A 17,700-nucleotide genomic window follows, 5' to 3' on the forward strand; every position below is an offset into this window, starting at 1 on the left:
CTGATAAAAATAACTCCGCAAATTAGTTTCTAATCAAATACTCAAAGTAAAATTATTTTTTTTACAAACTAATTTATTTTATACAAATGAAAACTTATTAAAAATGCAGTATTTTTTATTTTTATTTTTTTTCAAATTTGTTGCGATTTTTTTTTCCATTTTGATCTCTTAAAAATCTTTTTATGGGTGCCTAAAACATTCTAGTATTTTTTTATTCATTCTCGTGGAAACTTTTACCAAAAATGTAATTTACATAATAACATTATTAAAAGATAAGAGTGACAATATTTTCCCGGATAGATTGATGATTTGATGCTATGGAAATTGCTTTGTCTGATATACACTGAAGGCAAAGTATTTGATGAAGAGAGTTCCATCAAATGGAACTGCCAAAAATAATTACAGAATTATCCTAATATACTTTGCTATATTTATTAATAATCAACAACTTTTTTTAAAAAAATTAATTTTAAATCCTAAACGAGGCCTTCACACCGGACAACGGTCCAAAAGAGGGAAGCTCCCACGGAATGGAGTTATCCCCAAATCCAACACTTTCAAATTTCGAAATAACTTAATGGATTTCCCACCGAAAAAAGGACCATTACCACCAAGGTTCATGAAATGTAGGGTGTTGGCAATAGATGAGCATTCTCGACATAAAGAAAGATACTATCGTAGAACTGGTTTGCAACTTTATACTCAAATTACCAATTCAACATGTTCTACAATGTGAAGGACCGCAACATCAACTATGTCATCACAGCATTCAAGAGTATAAATGGAGGACCATGAGTTACGGAAGATTTTGGAAGGCGTTGCGGAAGCCACCCTTGAAATGTGGTTAAGGGAGAGGTTGAGGTGGATGAGGTCCCATAAGTTGTTGATCTGCACGGTGATGAGGCCGTCGAAGGCGTTATGTGAGAGATCGAGGTGGTGGGTGAAAAGGGAGGGAGAGAGGCAACCAGTGAGTTGGTTACCAAAGAGGGGTGAGGTTGCAGAGCATCTTGAGGTTAGTAAGAGGGTGAAACCTGAGCTCGCGGCCGAGGGAGAGTCGGTCAAGGATGGCGGTAGTTACATTTCCGGAGTCTTTGTTGCAGACACCCGCTCCTAGGTAGGGCAATTGGAGGAGTCGGTGGAGGCGAAGGGATTCCATGAGTCGAGGAGGCGGCAGAGGTGTTATGCGGTTTCCAAAATTATTGTGACCCCATTAGTTAATACAGAAAAATGATTTGAGGCACTTTTTTAAATATTTCTGACAGTTCCATCAAATATAGCTATTGTGGACAGTTGTATCAAATATAGCTATTGTGTAGTTACAATTGTCAGTTTTATTTTTATATGGGTACATTTGTCAGCGTCTATATTTTTTATGGGTATAAATGATAATTTATTCAAACTTGGAATAAGCTTTAAGGGTTGATGTGGATATATATATATGTACAAGATGTCTTTGGTACGGGTTGAGAGATGGATCAAGAACTTGCGGGTTGAGGCAGATGCCGGATCACTTGACTGGAGCAATGGGGGATGGTACCTGCAAAGACACTCCGACGCTCAAGTCAGAATAGATCTAAGAGGTAGAAGGTGTGAGGAATGAATGAATACCTGGAGGGACTTGGGTCCTCTATTTATAGGTGATGGTGAATATCTTATCTTATCTTATTTGGCTAAGATAAGGGAGACGTTTGAATTATCTTATCTTATCTTACTTGATTAAGATAAGGGAGACGTTTGGATTCGAAAGTTGGTTAGGAGCTCTAGTGGGTCGGTTTCGGGCCTTCTGGAAGGGCGAAGCGGGTCGGACCCGGGTAACCGGGTTCGGGGACCGTTCCGAGTATAGGATCCGTGGGCCAGATCCGTAACAGTTGCCCTCGGAGCGAGAGAGTGAGGGTGCTCGGTCTCATCGCTGGAGAAACCTTTTCCTTGCCGTTGTGGTTTGGCAAGGAGATCGTTGTTTGGTTTTTCCGGTCAAGGTCGATGATTTGGGGAGTTCCTGGCCGTTTCATGGTCAGGCGAGGAGCACGTTGTTTAGGCATCTCATCACATGCCGGGTTTGATGACCGTTCCGAAGAAAGGGCTCGGAGATCGGGTCTGGAACAGTTGCCCCCAGAGCATGAGAGTATGCTTTCTTGGTCTCAATGCTAAGTCGTTGGAGAGTCCGATTCTCTGTAGTTCGGGAGACTGTGAGGGGTCTGAAAAGGACGTGACATCATCCTGCACCAATTGGTAGGATGTTGGTCAGTCTGGCTTTCTGCGAGTTGGAAGACCGTCAGCTCATGCTTGTTTTGTGTGGCCTTTTTTGGGCCGTTATTGTGAACTTTTTTTTTAAGACCTCTTGGTGGCCAGATTTCAAGACTTTGTTTATTTAGCTTATTTGGATTTTCGTATCCGTTTTGTTATTTGGATATTCGTTTTGTTGGCTTCGGGGTAATCGATTCCCGGGTAGCCATTTACTTATTTGGATATCCGTTTTATTATTTGGATATCCGTTTTGTTGGCCTCGGAGTGATCGATCCCTGGGTAGCCGTTTACTTATTTGGATATCCGTTCTATTTTTTGGATATCCGTTCTGTTGGCCTCGGGGTGATCGATCCCTGGGTAACCGTTTACTTATTTGGATATCCGTTCTGTTTTTTAGATATCCGTTCTATTGGCCTCGGGGTGATCGATCCCCAGGCTGCCATTTTTTGTTATTTGGATACCCGTTTTGTTATCTGGATATCCATTTTGTTGGCTTCGGGGTGATCGATTCCTGGGTAGCCGTTTGCTTATTTGGATATCCATTTTATTATTTGGATATCCGTTTTGTTGGCCTCGGGGTGATCGATCCCCAGGCCGCCATTTTTTGTTATTTGGATACCCGTTTTGTTATTTGGATATCCGTTTTGTTGGCCTAGGGGTGATCGATTCCTAGGTAGCCGTTTACTTATTTGGATATCCGTTTTATTATTTGGATATCCGTTTTGTTGGCCTCGGGGTGATCGATCCCCAGGCCGCCATTTTTTGTTATTTGGATACCCGTTTTGTTATCTGGATATCCATTTTGTTGGCTTCGGGGTGATCGATTCTCAAGTAGCCGTTTGCTTATTTGGATATCCGTTTTGTTGGCCTCGGGGTGATCGATCCCCAGGCCGCCATTTTTTGTTATTTGGGTACCCGTTTTGTTGTTTGGATATCCGTTTTGTTGGCCTAGGGGTGATCGATTCCTAGGTAGCCGTTTACTTATTTGGATATCCGTTTTATTATTTGGATATCCGTTTTGTTGGCCTCGGGGTGATCGATCCCCAGGCCGCCATTTTTTGTTATTTGGATACCCGTTTTGTTATCTGGATATCCATTTTGTTGGCTTCGGAGTGATCGATTTCCGGGTAGCCGTTTGCTTATTTGGATATCCGTTTTATTATTTGGATATCCGTTTTGTTGGCCTCGGGGTGATCGATCCCCAGGCTGCCATTTTTTGTTATTTGGATATCCGTTTTGTTGGCCTAGGGGTGATCGATTCCCAAGTAGCCGTTTACTTATTTGGATATCCGTTTTATTATTTGGACATCCGTTTTGTTGGCCTCGGGGTGATCGATCCTTGGGTGTAGCCGCGTTTAGTTCTTGTCGTCTGACGGGGCAATGCTTTTGAAATAATGAATTTCATTTGTGGTTTGGGCCTCGTTAAAACCTCCCGATGTGGGTAGGAAAGAGTGCCCAGTAAGAAAATATACGATTGAATAACTTAAGTAATAAATGAAAGTGAAGAAGCCAAAATATAAAAGGTAAAGAGATAGTCTTAAACGACCTCGATCTTGTTGCTTTAGAAGGATGTTTCTACATATAGTAGCACCGTAAGTTGGTGAAATTTCAGGATCTTGGGAGCTTGGTCCTATCTAGTCTTTCGAGCCTGTAGGCTCCTTTTCCGATTACCGTCTTGATTTGGTAGGGACCCTCCTAGTTGGGCGTGAGCTTCCCTTTTCCGGGAGTGGGTAGACCGATGTTGTTTTGTCGTAAGATGAGGTCTCCTGGTCGGAAGTCTCGTCGTACCATGCTGCCATTGTACCTTAGGCTTATTCTCTATTTTAGGGCTAGCTCCCGTAGGTGTGCTATACTCCTGACCTTGTCTGCAAGGCCCTACTTTACTTCTTTGTCGTTTATGTACTCCTTTGCGACGCTCTAGATCTCGTGCATGGTCCACACCGGTCTGGTAGTGAGGTGTTTCCGGAAGTCTTCATTCATGAGCCCGTTAGTTAGGCAAAGGCTTGCGACTAAGTCCATGAGTCCGTCGACCGTTAAACATTCATCGTTGAAGCGATCGAGGTATTTTCTCATGGACTCGTCTTGTCTCTGGGTGACTCCCAATAAGCTGATGGGGTATTTAGCTTTGGTGATTCTGGTGGTGAATTGGGCCATGAACTTCCGTGAGATATCATGGAAGCCAGTTATGGATCCGTTGGGGAGGGCGTTGAACCATTTAATCGCTGGCCCGGCTAGGGTTACCGGGAAGGCCCTACCTCGGACCGCGTCAGCGGCCCCTTCCAGGTTCATCCTGGCCTTGAAGGCCGTTAGGTGCTCCTGGGGGTCCTTGGTTCCGTCGTACTTAATATCCGTAGGTTTGTCGAAGCCTTTAGGGAGTTTTTCTTTCAGGATTCTTTCAGTGAAGGGAGTGGCTCCCATTATCACGTGGTCACTTCTTGTGCGTTTGGCCTCTTGATGTCGTCGATCGTCGTCCGTGTCATGTTGATGAGCCGGGTTGCGTGAGACACTGCGATCATACCTTTTGCCGTGTCGTCGTTCAGGCATCCTGTCGTGTCTGTGGTCACGGGAGATGCTACGATTGTATCTCTTGGCATGTCGCTGTTCTGGCGATCCGCTGTGCCTGGTTTCATGGCGATATCTTGATCTGGAGGTTGCGTGACTTCCGTTTTTGGCGTTGTGCTTTTCTTTGGGTGTAACTCAGCCTTTGAGGTCTTGCACCCTGAGGCACAGCTCTTGGATTATCTGGACCGCCTTCTCTCCTAGGCCGTCGAGTGGCCGGGCTTCAGTGGGAGGACGGTTGTCCTCTCTTGGTTGTTGCTGGGTTGGGGTTGGTTGGCGATGTGCCGCGCTTATTATCCTCCCGTGGGTGGGAGGAGTGTTATCTTGGAGTTCGGGAGTTGGGGCGTTGGGTGGAGGATTGCTCCTCGAGGTTCTCCGTCATGCCGCCACGATTTGGCTGTCCCCCGCATCTGTGCAAGAACCTTGAGAACTTTCTTGATCTCTTGGCTCTTGAGAGGTCTGAGCTTGGCCACGGTGGTAGCGTTTAAGGAAGTCGTTCATGATGAGCTTCCTTATGAATTTTCAGTAAGGTCCGAAAGGGGATCATGGCGACAGAGTTGTCATAGGTGAGGCGGCGGATGGCAGAGGTTTGGAACCTAGTGTTGAAGAAGGTGACCTCGTGGGTTTGGAGGAAGAGCTTGAAGAGTTCCAAAGAAGAAGCAACCACGGTGGGCATGGAGACAAAATAGAGGGAGAAGATGGGGCCATGGCGCTTGGAGACACGGATGAGGGAGTGGTGAATGAGAGGGTCCAAGAGGTGGAGGTGTCCCACTAAAGGGAGGCGAAGGTGTGTTATCGTTGCAAAGGTGATGCAAGTTAAGGAAACATTATTCCTTTGGGATTTCGCCGTTGGAGTAGGGCGAAGGTGTGTTATCCCTGCAAAGGTGATGCAAGTTAAGGAAACATTATTCCTTTGGGATTTCGCCGTTGGAGTAGGGCGAAGGTGTGTTATCACTGCAAAGGTGATGCAAGTTAAGGAAACATTGTTCCTTTTTGCTCTCAGTTACACGCAAGAAATCTGAGTTTGATGATTGCTCTTCTGTGTTATCCGCCATGCCGCCACAACGTTGCAAAGTCTCCACAGACGGCGCCAATGTACAAGATGTCTCTGGTACGGGTTGAGAGATGGATCAAGAACTTGCGGGTTGAGGCAGATGCCGGATCACTTGACTGGAGCAATGGGGGATGGTACCTGCAAAGACACTCCGATGCTCAAGTCAGAATAGATCTAAGAGGTAGAAGGTGTGAGGAATGAATGAATACCCAGAGGGACTTGGGTCCTCTATTTATAGGTGATGGTGAATATCTTATCTTATCTTATTTGGCTAAGATAAGGGAGACGTTTGAATTATCTTATCTTATCTTACTTGATTAAGATAAGGGAGACGTTTGAATTCGAAAGTTGGTTAGGAGCTCTAGTGGGTCGGTTTCGGGCCTTCTGGAAGGGCGAAGCGGGTCGGATCCGGGTAACCGGGTTCGGGGACCGTTCCGAGTATAGGATCCGTGGGCCAGATCCGTAACAATATATATATATATATATATTGTTCACGGTATCTCTCAATACGAGAGATTAAACATTAATTCGTCGCGAATCTGAACTTCAGTTAAGGGTCTGTTGTTGGTCAATTGATTGTTGCATGCACAAACTAAAATTCGAACTCCCAATATTTATTTAAGCGGACAAGTGAACTACCACTCGACCAACCCAAATTGATTTATGTGGATATTTTTTTCTTATTTGCTTCTTGTTTTTCTTTTTGGACCTGATGCCCTCTCCCTTAATAAAAATTGTCGGTTAGTATAAAAGAAAAAAGTATGCCAAACCAAGTAAGATAACTTTAGTCAACTTTTTATTATAATTTGTTTAACTCTCAATTTTTTGGTATTTTTAGAGTTTAGAGTTGTGATTTAGGATATAAATTTTAAAATTTAGGATTTATAATTAATAATTTAGAATAAAAAAATAAATTTTTAAAAAATTAGTTAATATTAACAAAAAAAAGTTAAGTCACTAATTAAACTAATAAAAAAAAGTTAATATTATAGTAAAGAGTAAAATCTTATTGAAAAGTAAATACTATTTTTTTTAGTAGAAAAAAATTCAAAAAAAATTATTATATGCATTGCACATGTTTTTAAAATTTAGAATGGATAAACCACTAAAAATATATACGAATAATTTTGTCGTCAACAAAATTGCACTCAAATTTTATTATCAATAAAAATGTCTTCTAATAAAATTATTCGGGTGTACTTTTTGTCCAATGGTTCTCTTCATCGTAAAAAATCCCAATAAGAAAATAGCTCGTGGTGCAACAACATAGAAGAACAAAAACAAACGAAGATACAAAAGTTGTAGCAGTCAACAAAAAGAATGAAAGAAAGGGTCGGACTGTCAAGTACTCAAGTGTCAACTAAGTGCGAGGTGCTAATTTTTTATAAAGACTTGGGGCTAAATGCAATTTAAGTAAAGATGAAGGGTACTTTATGCAATTTGAGATTTGAAAATTACACGGCATGTGGTATTTCTTGATATCTAAGTATTCTCAGCACTAAAACTGGATCGCAACGATTTCAGTTGTTTATCTATTGCGTAGGATATCTTGTGATCACGTAAGAACTATGCACTATAATTAGTAGTTTATAAACCAATCAAGTCAATTGACCACTTTGAGTGTTCTGTAGTCTATGTCAAGTTCATGAATCACTGTTTTTATGCCCTTTTCTTTTGTTCTCTTTTCAAAATTCATTGGATAGACAATAGAAGTTCTTCAACAGAAATTATTCGCATAGGCTAATGTAGGCATGTAGCAAGCAGCACCCTCTTTGTAAACTCAAAGCATAGGTTAAAACCCGAAAAACTCAAAGGTATGTTGATTTTCCTTTCTGCTAGAGCATTAATATATATATATATATATCCATGGTTCTTGTATGCTGATATATATGATTTGCCTGTATTCTGTTATGATTCTCATGAAGTGACTAAGAATTCAGTGGGCCCAATATGTGGTTTAAGGTTGATTAAGAACTTGTTCCAATTATTGGAGTCAATAGTGCAACATGTTTTCCTATATACCTGTAGTTAAACTCATACATTTTCATTAGTTGGAGATACGGGTGTATATGGGTCAGGTGAAGTCTAGTTCGTCTTGATCTAGAATCGACCTTAAATAATGATTGAGTCTATCTTTGAGACCTTTATCCGACTCTAAATCTGATGAAATCTTACTATTTTCGGTCATACTAAAACCAAATTTAAACCGATGAAGTTCAGATCTTGATAAACATTATGTCAAAAAGTTATGATGCACTTATTTATAAAAAAGAAAAAAACATACTTGTTATCAAGAAGTTGATATCTATATTTAAACTTTAATTTGTCCATAAATTTTAATCTCATATTTCTTTGTGTATTTTCTAATTCAACAAGTGTGATTAAGGCCCGTTTGAGAAGCTTCAAAAATTATTTTTTGAGCTTTTGACTTATAAAAAGTAGTAATATTAATATCTAGTGCAATTTTCAAAACCAAATTGTAGTTTTCTAAGAAGCTATTTAAGTGTTTATAGAGTGAAAAAATGATTTTTCTCATAATAAAAAATTTTTTTTAATCACATTTCATTTAAAATAAGTATTTTTAGAACTAAAAAACCTAACAAAAAATAATTTATTTATAAGCTACTTTTAATATAAGCATTTATTATTTAAGCTATTTTTTCAAAATGAGTTTAATTAAGCTGTTTATTCAAATTGGATCTAAAAATAAAACAATAAACTTATAATTAATATAATATAATATTAGAATTAATTTAAAACATATATACCTTTTTTAGTCCCCTTAAGGTACACGTGGATTGGGTGAAGTCGGGTTCGCTTTGACCTAGAGTCGATTCTAAATAATGACCGGGTCTATTTTTGGATTCTTACCTGACTCCAAGCTCAATGAAATCACATTAAATTAGTCTCAAAGTGTTCGAATTCAGACCAGATCTTCGAGTCAGACCAGATCACATACACCCTTAGTTGGAGATACTCTTTCTGAACCGGATCTTGGATTTAGAAAAATCGGTGCTAGGAGAGCCATGCCTTTACAAGATTTCAAATAGTCAAATGCAACATGAATTCACCGATTAGGTGACATACCGCTTATCATTTCACAATTCATCTAGGTACCAAAATGCTATATATTTTTCACATACAATATTTTAAATGTGGCGTAATGCATATCTGTTTCCGTATTAGAACATATTGCGTTTCATGTCGTTGTCCCCCCCGCCCCCCCCAAAAAAAAGCAAAGTTTGATCGATCACTTCTCCATACCTTGTATTACACATTCTTTTAATTCCCCCAATTTGTTCTCATAAAAGTTTCACATTTGCTATTTATATATATATATATACTAGAATAGTTCATCTGTTTTTGAAATTTTCATCAATAGGAGTTTGTGCTCAATAATGGGGAGGTCATGTATTCCAAAATACAAAATTTCCAGAATAATGGGGTGGCTGCAAATTATCCTTGGAGGGTTGGTAATCTTAGTTAGCATTTTGAGTCTAGCAAGATTCTACTATGCTGGTTTTTTCCTACACAATGAAGATATATGCCACCATTTCTACACGGCGAAGGAAGTTTACGAAGATTTCGACGCCAAATCACTCTCCGAAAGAGTACAAGAAGTGTTGGATAGGTTGGAAAGTTTGCAGTACAAGCTCGAGTCAAAGCTACAAGAATTGGAGAAAAACAAGGGGACCTTAGAAAAACTGTTCTTAGAATACGAAATAGTTAGGCCTCTTCATATGGCCAATGTTGCCCTAAGACAAATTAGGCTTCCAAAGATTGAAGAAGAAGAAGGAAAGAACTCCACAGTGAAAGAGGATCCTTTAATCAATTTCTTTTTAACAGAGGAAATCAGAAAGTACATAACCCCAAAAGAGAACAGAGTTGGTAAGATCAATCTCTATGGAACAGAAAAAGTTTACAACACAATTGGGCATGCTTGTGTTTTGTACAAGAATGAGCTTCAACAGTACATGGACTATGACATTGGATCCTACTGTGACGATGACTGGAATCTCGCGCAGAAGCTTATGATCAACGGCTGCGATCCTTTGCCTAGACGAAGGTGTTTGACAAGAGCTTCAATAGAGTACCAGAAGCCTTACCCCAACAACGAGTCACTCTGGAAGCTTCCGGACAACAAGAATGTCCGGTGGAGTAATTACCGTTGTAGAAATTTCGATTGCTTGCAAAGCAAGAATCCGAAAAGGGGATACACAAAATGCACCGGCTGCTTCGAAATGGAAAAGGAAAAGCTGAAATGGGTAACAAACTCTTCACTCAGTGCAGATTTTATGATCAGTGATGTTTTGAAAATCAAGCCAGGGGAAATAAGAATCGGATTGGATTATGGAATTGGAACCGGAACATTTGCTGCAAGAATGAGGGAACAGAACGTGACAATTGTTTCGACAGCACTGAACCTTGGTGCTCCATTCAATGAGATGATAGCACTAAGGGGACTGATTCCTTTGTATGTAACACTAAATCAGAGGCTTCCATTCTTTGATAACACCATGGATTTGATTCATAGCACTGGTTTCATGGATGGATGGATAGATCTTTTGCTGCTTGATTTTATATTGTATGATTGGGACAGGATTTTGAGGCCTGGAGGGTTGTTGTGGATTGATAGATTCTTCTGTAGTAAGAAGGATTTGGATGATTATATGTACATGTTTCTTCAGCTGAGGTACAAGAAGCATAAATGGGCTATTAGTCCAAAGTCAAAGGATGAGGTGTATCTCTCTGCATTGCTGGAAAAACCTCCTAGAGCTATATGAATGAAACTACCAATTTCTTGCTTCTTTTCATATTATGAATTTATGATTTGGAGGAGTGATATGATCATTCATATTCATTTAAACTTGTACTCTAACTTTGCGAAAAATAAAGAGAAACTACAAAGTTTTGTGGCAGCTTTTTAATTTTATGTTTATGGTATTTCCGATTCGACAGGTTAAGAACTAATTCGTCGTAGATGAGCTTTATTTAAAGGTCTGCCGCTGACTAATAAGTTGTTTCATACACAAGACCGAATTCAAACTCCCGACACTTGCTTAAGCGGATGAGTGAGCTGACTATTCGACCAACTTAAATTGGCTAGTTGTGTGGTAGTTTGTTCACACAAATTTTGTCTTTTTTTTTTTCATGAGTTTGAGTATGAGTTTTAATGAGTACAAATCATCATATTATTTCTTTTATATTTTATTGGCGGTTACTATTACATGCACAATTTTTTTGTCAACTAAGTCCAATCAAATTAGCCAAAACAAAACAAAAATATTCATATAGCGTGCACGTAAATAGTGTGTTTCTTCAAGACAAATCATCATATTATTTCTTTTATATTTTATTTGCTGTATTAATACAATACTGCTACATGCAAAAATTTTTTTTTGTTAATTAAATCTAACTAAATTGACCAAAGCCCAACAAAAATTATTTACATACTTGTACGGGAATCATGCACTTCTTTCAACTTCGTTTCTTTATTTAGTTTTTTCTTTTTCTTTTCTTATTTTTATTCTTTATGAGCGGATAAAACAAGAAAAATGATAAAACACGCAAACTTTTGTTAAAAAATATAGAAATTTATCAATATAGTAAAAAAAATTTTGTATATAGCACAAAAATAGAAATAAGAGAAACTAAATCCCGGTACTTCATACTAAGTAACTAGAATAATGAAAAAAATAATTCAAATCTCCTAAAGAATTCAAAATTGATAAAACTTAGTAGTGAATCACAAATACAAAAGTTCATGGAAAACGAAATTCTTAAATTGGTATCTAAAGCCATCTGTGATGGTTACCATAAAATTTCTGTTCTATAAGCTAAAATTTTTATGCTCAATAATTTTGTTACACAACTCATAAATTATTTCTATTGTTGTGTTTTGAATTTGTGATTTTTCAACAGTTTCTATGTTGGATACCAAAGTTGTGTTTAACACAAATAATACACATCAAATATGACAAAAGTCCAAAATTGACAAAGACCAAAGTTGACAAGGATTGATTATACAAGGAATAGAGAGCACCTGGTATTTATAAAGTCTTGCTTTATTTTTTTTTATTACTTCATTTTCTCCTTTTGTAACGATCCAATTTTCAGTATGTCTAAATCATACTGGAAATTGAGCGTTACCAACTTGACTTTCTAATTATTATTTATTATTTATTATATAAGTCTGATTCGTTGTTAAAAGCATAGTTATCTTGTGAGGTATTTTTTTTTTGAAAATGTTTGAATTAATAAAGGGAATCATTTATAATCAATTCACAAATAATAATAGATAAAACAGTTATAAACAACCACACTTAAATACATCTCAAGCAGTTAACAACATTTAGTTATCTAGCCTTTATTAAAGTAAATATCTCTGTTAGAACATCCCTATATATATATATATATATATATATATATATACAACATCCCAGACCCTGACCTGTTTAAGAAGTCCCTAAACTGACACCCAGGCTAGCCTAAACTCTATACTCACCTAAATCCTCTAAACTACAAAAGCAAAGAAAAGTACGTTATAGGTCTTCAAAACTCGAGTCAAGTGGAAAGTCATCAAAAGACAGAAGATCGTCTACTACTCATCTGCACGATCATACATCCTCAAAGAGCGTCTCTCTAATATTTCATTGAGTGGCCACATAACAGCAACATCGTATGGAGGACTTAGGCTAAAGTTTGTAGATAAACTGTGTGTAAATAGTCTTTTAGCGTCTCTCAAATAAATGCTAGACTAATGACTAAGAATTACATAAGAAGGGTAAAACAGTCTTTTAGTGCTAAAATTCACTTCTGGGGCCCACTTGGTGAGTGTTTGGGATGAGCTTGATTGAGATTCACGTGCTAGGAGGCCTCTAGGGTGTTGAACGCTGGCTAGGTGGTCCTTTTTGGGCGTTGGACACTGGTCTCTTCTCCCTTGGGCGTTGGACGCCAGAATAGGACTGGAGGCTGGCGTTGAACGCCAATTTTGGGCCTTTAATTCTGAAGCAAAGAATAAACGATTATATATTACTGGAAAGCCCTGGATGTTAGCTTTCCATAGCCATTGAGAATGTTCCATTTGGATGTCTGTAGTTCTAGAAAAGCTCTTTTGAGTGCGAGGAGGTCAAATCCAGATAGCATCGGCAGTGCTTTCTCTGCCGCTGAATCAGACTTTTGTTCCAGCTCCTCAATTTTGGCTAGAAAATACCTGAAATTGCATAAAAACACACAAACTTAAAGTAGAATCCAAAAATTTGAATTTTGCACTAAAACCTATGAAAACTTAATAAAACTTAAACAAACATACTAAAAACTATATGAAAATGATGGCCAAAAGCGTATAAAATATCCGCTCATCAGCAAGCCTCTAAGGCAACTAAGTCTAAAATACAAAAGTGAGAGTATATCTATGAGAAAGTAAACCAAAATTCAAAAGAGAGCAAAAGTTTCTCCCCTCCATCACCATCTCGCAACTCACAGAGATAGGTCACAACCTGCATATGAAAAATAACAACAGAATATGGTATGAGAACTGAAGGTTCTTAGTATGGTAACAATGCACAATATGTAAGATATAAGGTTCCAAGACGCCAATGGAAATCCTAGAACTTCACATCAAACTTAAGATCCAAACTTAAAGTAATGCTAAATTTAAAATCATAATGAAAAACCATAAGGAAATAGGGATAACCTAACTTAGGGAATTGCTAACTAAACCAATACCGTTGTCCCACAGCCTTCACCAGCCTAACCTCCACATGACCCTTTCGCCACCGCCTATCGAACCTCCTCAACCCTAATAGAAAAAACAATTAGTTGCATACAAGTAATACACAAGTCATGTCCATATGTAACAGGTAAGTCAAGAAGCAGTTAAGCATGTTATACAATTAGGCATAGGATGCAAGTAGACAAAGCAATCAAACAGATAGAAAATGCATATGATGAATGCATGTCCTATTGACTGTGATATCATATTATCAGTTCAACTGCCAACCCAACACATTCCCATGGGAATGTTGCTTTCGGTCATGTTTATAAATGGGAACCCCCTGGGATATAGTGTCCGACTCACATTTCTTGAGATATAGTGCTCGACCACTCTTATGACCGAAAGTATGTGAGTGGGACTTCTACCACAGCCCTCACACCTCAACGTAAGAGGGATGAATCCCATGCTTTATACCTACAACTCAACATAAGCGGGACGAACCCAGCCTTTATACCTACAGCTCATCAATATTATTCAAAAACAATTTAATGATTCATAGTAAAAATCTCTCAGCTCATTCTAAGTCTCATCATGCTCGGGATTCATACCTCAATGTTCTCAATCTCAAATAAGATTATCATCACATCATATGTCTTCCATTTAGTATCAAAGAACTCTCCACCAACTAACTCAGACTAATTCATCTACAATTCATACTACGCCTAAGTCTCTGTCTTCTAAGATTTAACTATCTTTATCTAATTTAAGCCCTCTAACTCTTTCTCATTAATCTCAAGTGTCAACTACTAGTTAGCAATCTTAAATAGTAGATACAGGAGTTTGAAAGACTAGAGAATCCTTGAAAAGTGAAGAAAATAATTTTTTAGCAAAACAGGGGTCTCGCGTACGGGAACCCCTCTCCCGCGTACATATGCCTTGAAATTTGGGTATCCGCATACACATGCAGTGCCCGCGTATGTATCCAAGTAAAATTGGACCATGCCACATACACGTCTGATGAGCGGATATTTTATACGCTTTTTGGCATCATTTTCATATAGTTTTTGTTATGTTTTGTTTAAGTTCATTATGTTTTCATAAGTTTTAGTGCAAAATTCATATTTTTGGATTCTACTTTGAGTTGTTGTGTTTTATGATGATTTCAGATATTTTCTAGCTAAAATTGAGGAGTTTTGGCAAAGTCTGATTCAGAGACAGAGAAAGGACTGCAGATGATGTCAGATTGTGACCTCCATGCACTTGAAGGAGCATTTCTGGAGCTATAGAATTCCAAATGGCACGCTCTCAACAACTATAGAAAGCTAACATCCAGGTCTTTCTAGGAATATATAATAGTCTATACTTTGCTTTGGAAATGAAGGCTCAAAACTGGCGTTCAACGCCAGCCACAACCCCATTCTTGGCGTCCAACGCCCATTCAGGAGTCCAAAGCTGGCGTCCAACACCCTAGAGGGAGTACCAACTCGTGGCTTCACTCAAGCTCGGCCGAAACACTCAATAATTGGGCCCGGAAAGTGGATTTTCGCACTACAAGACTAGTTTATCTTATTTCTGTAATCCTTAGTTATTAGATTAGTATATATAGAACAAGGATCACCCTTGTTCAGAGAACTTTATGCCATATTTTTGAATACATTACTATTTTCTGTAAGTTATGAGTCACTAACCTCCTAGGTTAAGGTTAGGAGCTCTGCTGATTCTTATGGATAGATAATATCACTATTCTATTTCAATCTATATTTGATTTCATTCTAAGATGTATCTTCGTTCTTCATCCTAATAAATTGGGAGTGTAACTTGACCGTCATCCCTATTTTACATGGGTTCTTGCGAGTCCTTGACGGGATAGTACTGAACCACAAGGTTGATTATACATCTCTTAGACGGCTAATCCATGACTTTGTTGGGTACTTGGAGCCATCAGTGCAGCCGAGGTACGGGAAAATTAGGGCCTTTGTGGTATAGGCTAGAACTAGGACGCAGTATTCTCTGATCCGAAAGATCCAACATTGTCTGTGGCGCTTTGAGTAGGATCACCAAGGGAATGGACTGCTAGAGCTTATGACCGCTGACTCGGCATTTGATCTGGAGCAGAGGAGATTAATGACTGCTGACCCGGCGTTATTCATTTACAGCCTGCCGTGGAATGAATCATCAGAAGTTGGAGTAGATGGTGAGAAAAGTTGATCCAGAAGGAAGAAGCATCTCCGAAGCCTCAACCGTTTTATCATCACTGATTTCACATCTATCTACTAATGTTTTATTCATTTATCTGTTTTATGCATTTTTCGTGACAGCTATTGATGATCGAATTTTTGCTAGTAAAGAATTCACAAATAAATTCTCGTTGCAAGTATAGTTTCTAAACCAACAAAGAATCCTTTCATATAAAAGTTTGGTTGTCACAAGTAACAAAACCCCTAAAATGTAATAACTGAAGTATTTAAATCTCGGGTCGTCTCTCAAGGAATTGCAGGGAAGTGTGTTTATTATTGGTTATGAGATTTTCTGAGAAATTTTGGGAGTTGGAGAGTGAAAAAATAAATGATTATAAATTGAAGCAATGTAAATTAAAAGAGATTTATATATTCAGAATAAAAAGCCTTGACCAGGGGAATGATTAATTGGAAGTTCTATCCTTGTTGGATTTTCTCAAGTGTAGTATCAGGAGGTTGTTATTTCACTTAGTTAACCCTTACTAAATAAAGGAAAGTCAAGTGATTGAGCTAACTCTTATTCGCAAGTCCTAATCCTTTCCCTTGGGAAGGATTAGCGTTAGTAAATAGAGAATTAGCCAACAACTTCCAATTTAACTAATCACTTGAGCATTCTAACTCAAGGGTCTCCTTTTAATCAACTCCCAAGTCAAGTTGGGAGTCTACTCTGTCAACATTAATACCATCTTCGTAAACATATAAGAGAAGTAAAAGGGAACATGGTAATTAAAATCAATTGGAAGCAATTAAACAAATAATAAAATTTAAATAGAAAAATAATTCTTACATTAATAAATTCTAAAAACAATCCAATGGTAACTCTGAACAAAGATTAAGGATATGGAAGAGTAAGGGAAAAAGAAAACAAATTAGAATGATAAAGACTTCAACGGGGTAGTGACTCTGTCAATATCTAACTCAAAAGCATAAAACTAGGAATCCTAAATCCTAGAGAGAGGAGAGAGCCTCTCTCTCTATAAAACTACATCTAAAACCTAAAATTATGTGAATGAAAGTTGTGTCCCCTCATTCCTCCACTCTGCAGCCTCTAATCTGTGTTTTCTGGGCTGAGAACTGGGTCAAAAACAGCTGATGATTAGGACTTTTGTGTGGTTTAGAATTTTACAAATGAAATCTCGTTGCAATATAGTTTCTAAACCAACACTAATCCTTTCATACAAAAATTTGTTTGTCACAAGTACAAACCCCTAAAATTTATAAACCGAAGTATTGAACCTCGGGTCGTTCTCCCTAGGAATTGCAATAAAGTGTCTTGTTATTGGTTATGGAGCATGTTTTGGGGTTTTTGATAAGAGACATGAAATGTAAATAGTAATGAAAATAAATTAATAACTAAAAAGACCTTGGCAAGGTTTGGTGGTCAAGGATCTCTATCCTAATCACTAACCACAACATGAGAATTGGCAAGGATTAACCCCACTAAGTCATCCTCTAACTAATAAAGGAAAGTCAAGTGAGCTAAGTCAATCCAAGACCATAAGTCCTAGTTCTACACCAAATCAATTAGTGAGATCTAGCGTTAATGGCTCCTAATCATCAATCACTTGGACATTAGTAACTCAAGAGTTCCTAAGTTACCTTCCCAAGCCAAGAGCATAAAATTCTACTCTAAAATCCAACCAAGCATTTTATCAAATACTTGGAAGGCATAAAAGGAAAGCATAGTAAAATTACAAGGAATGTAAATCTACACTACTCAATTGCAAGGAATTAAACAACAACAAATCAAATGAACAATAAAGGAACATGAAAACATAAATTGCATTAAAGAGAAATAAAAGAACAAAAGTGCATCAACATAAAAGTAAAGGATTACAAGAATCAAATGCAAAACTAGAGAGAGGAAAGGTAGAAGAAGAAGAATCACA

The 17,700-nt window shown here is 38.1% G+C and overlaps 2 protein-coding genes across 2 annotated transcripts; one reads left to right on the forward strand and one right to left on the reverse strand.

The window, feature by feature from the left end:
* Positions 1 to 4,161: 4,161 nt before the first annotated feature.
* On the reverse strand, positions 4,162 to 4,788 carry LOC148565386 (uncharacterized). The gene has a single exon (XM_088487153.1). It carries the CDS (start codon positions 4,786 to 4,788, stop codon positions 4,162 to 4,164), a length of 627 nt encoding a protein of 208 aa, XP_088343279.1.
* A 2,716-nt stretch (positions 4,789 to 7,504) lies between these two features.
* On the forward strand, positions 7,505 to 10,736 carry LOC107641968 (S-adenosyl-L-methionine-dependent methyltransferase). The gene is made up of 2 exons (XM_016345323.3): positions 7,505 to 7,671; positions 9,240 to 10,736. Exon 2 carries the CDS (start codon positions 9,256 to 9,258, stop codon positions 10,639 to 10,641), a length of 1,386 nt encoding a protein of 461 aa, XP_016200809.1. The 5' UTR covers positions 7,505 to 7,671; positions 9,240 to 9,255; the 3' UTR covers positions 10,642 to 10,736.
* Positions 10,737 to 17,700: the final 6,964 nt, after the last annotated feature.

This window comes from Arachis ipaensis, chromosome B5 (genome assembly GCF_059453495.1).
Source record: "Arachis ipaensis isolate K30076 ecotype BB chromosome B5, ASM5945349v1, whole genome shotgun sequence".
Lineage (NCBI taxonomy): Eukaryota > Viridiplantae > Streptophyta > Magnoliopsida > Fabales > Fabaceae > Arachis > Arachis ipaensis.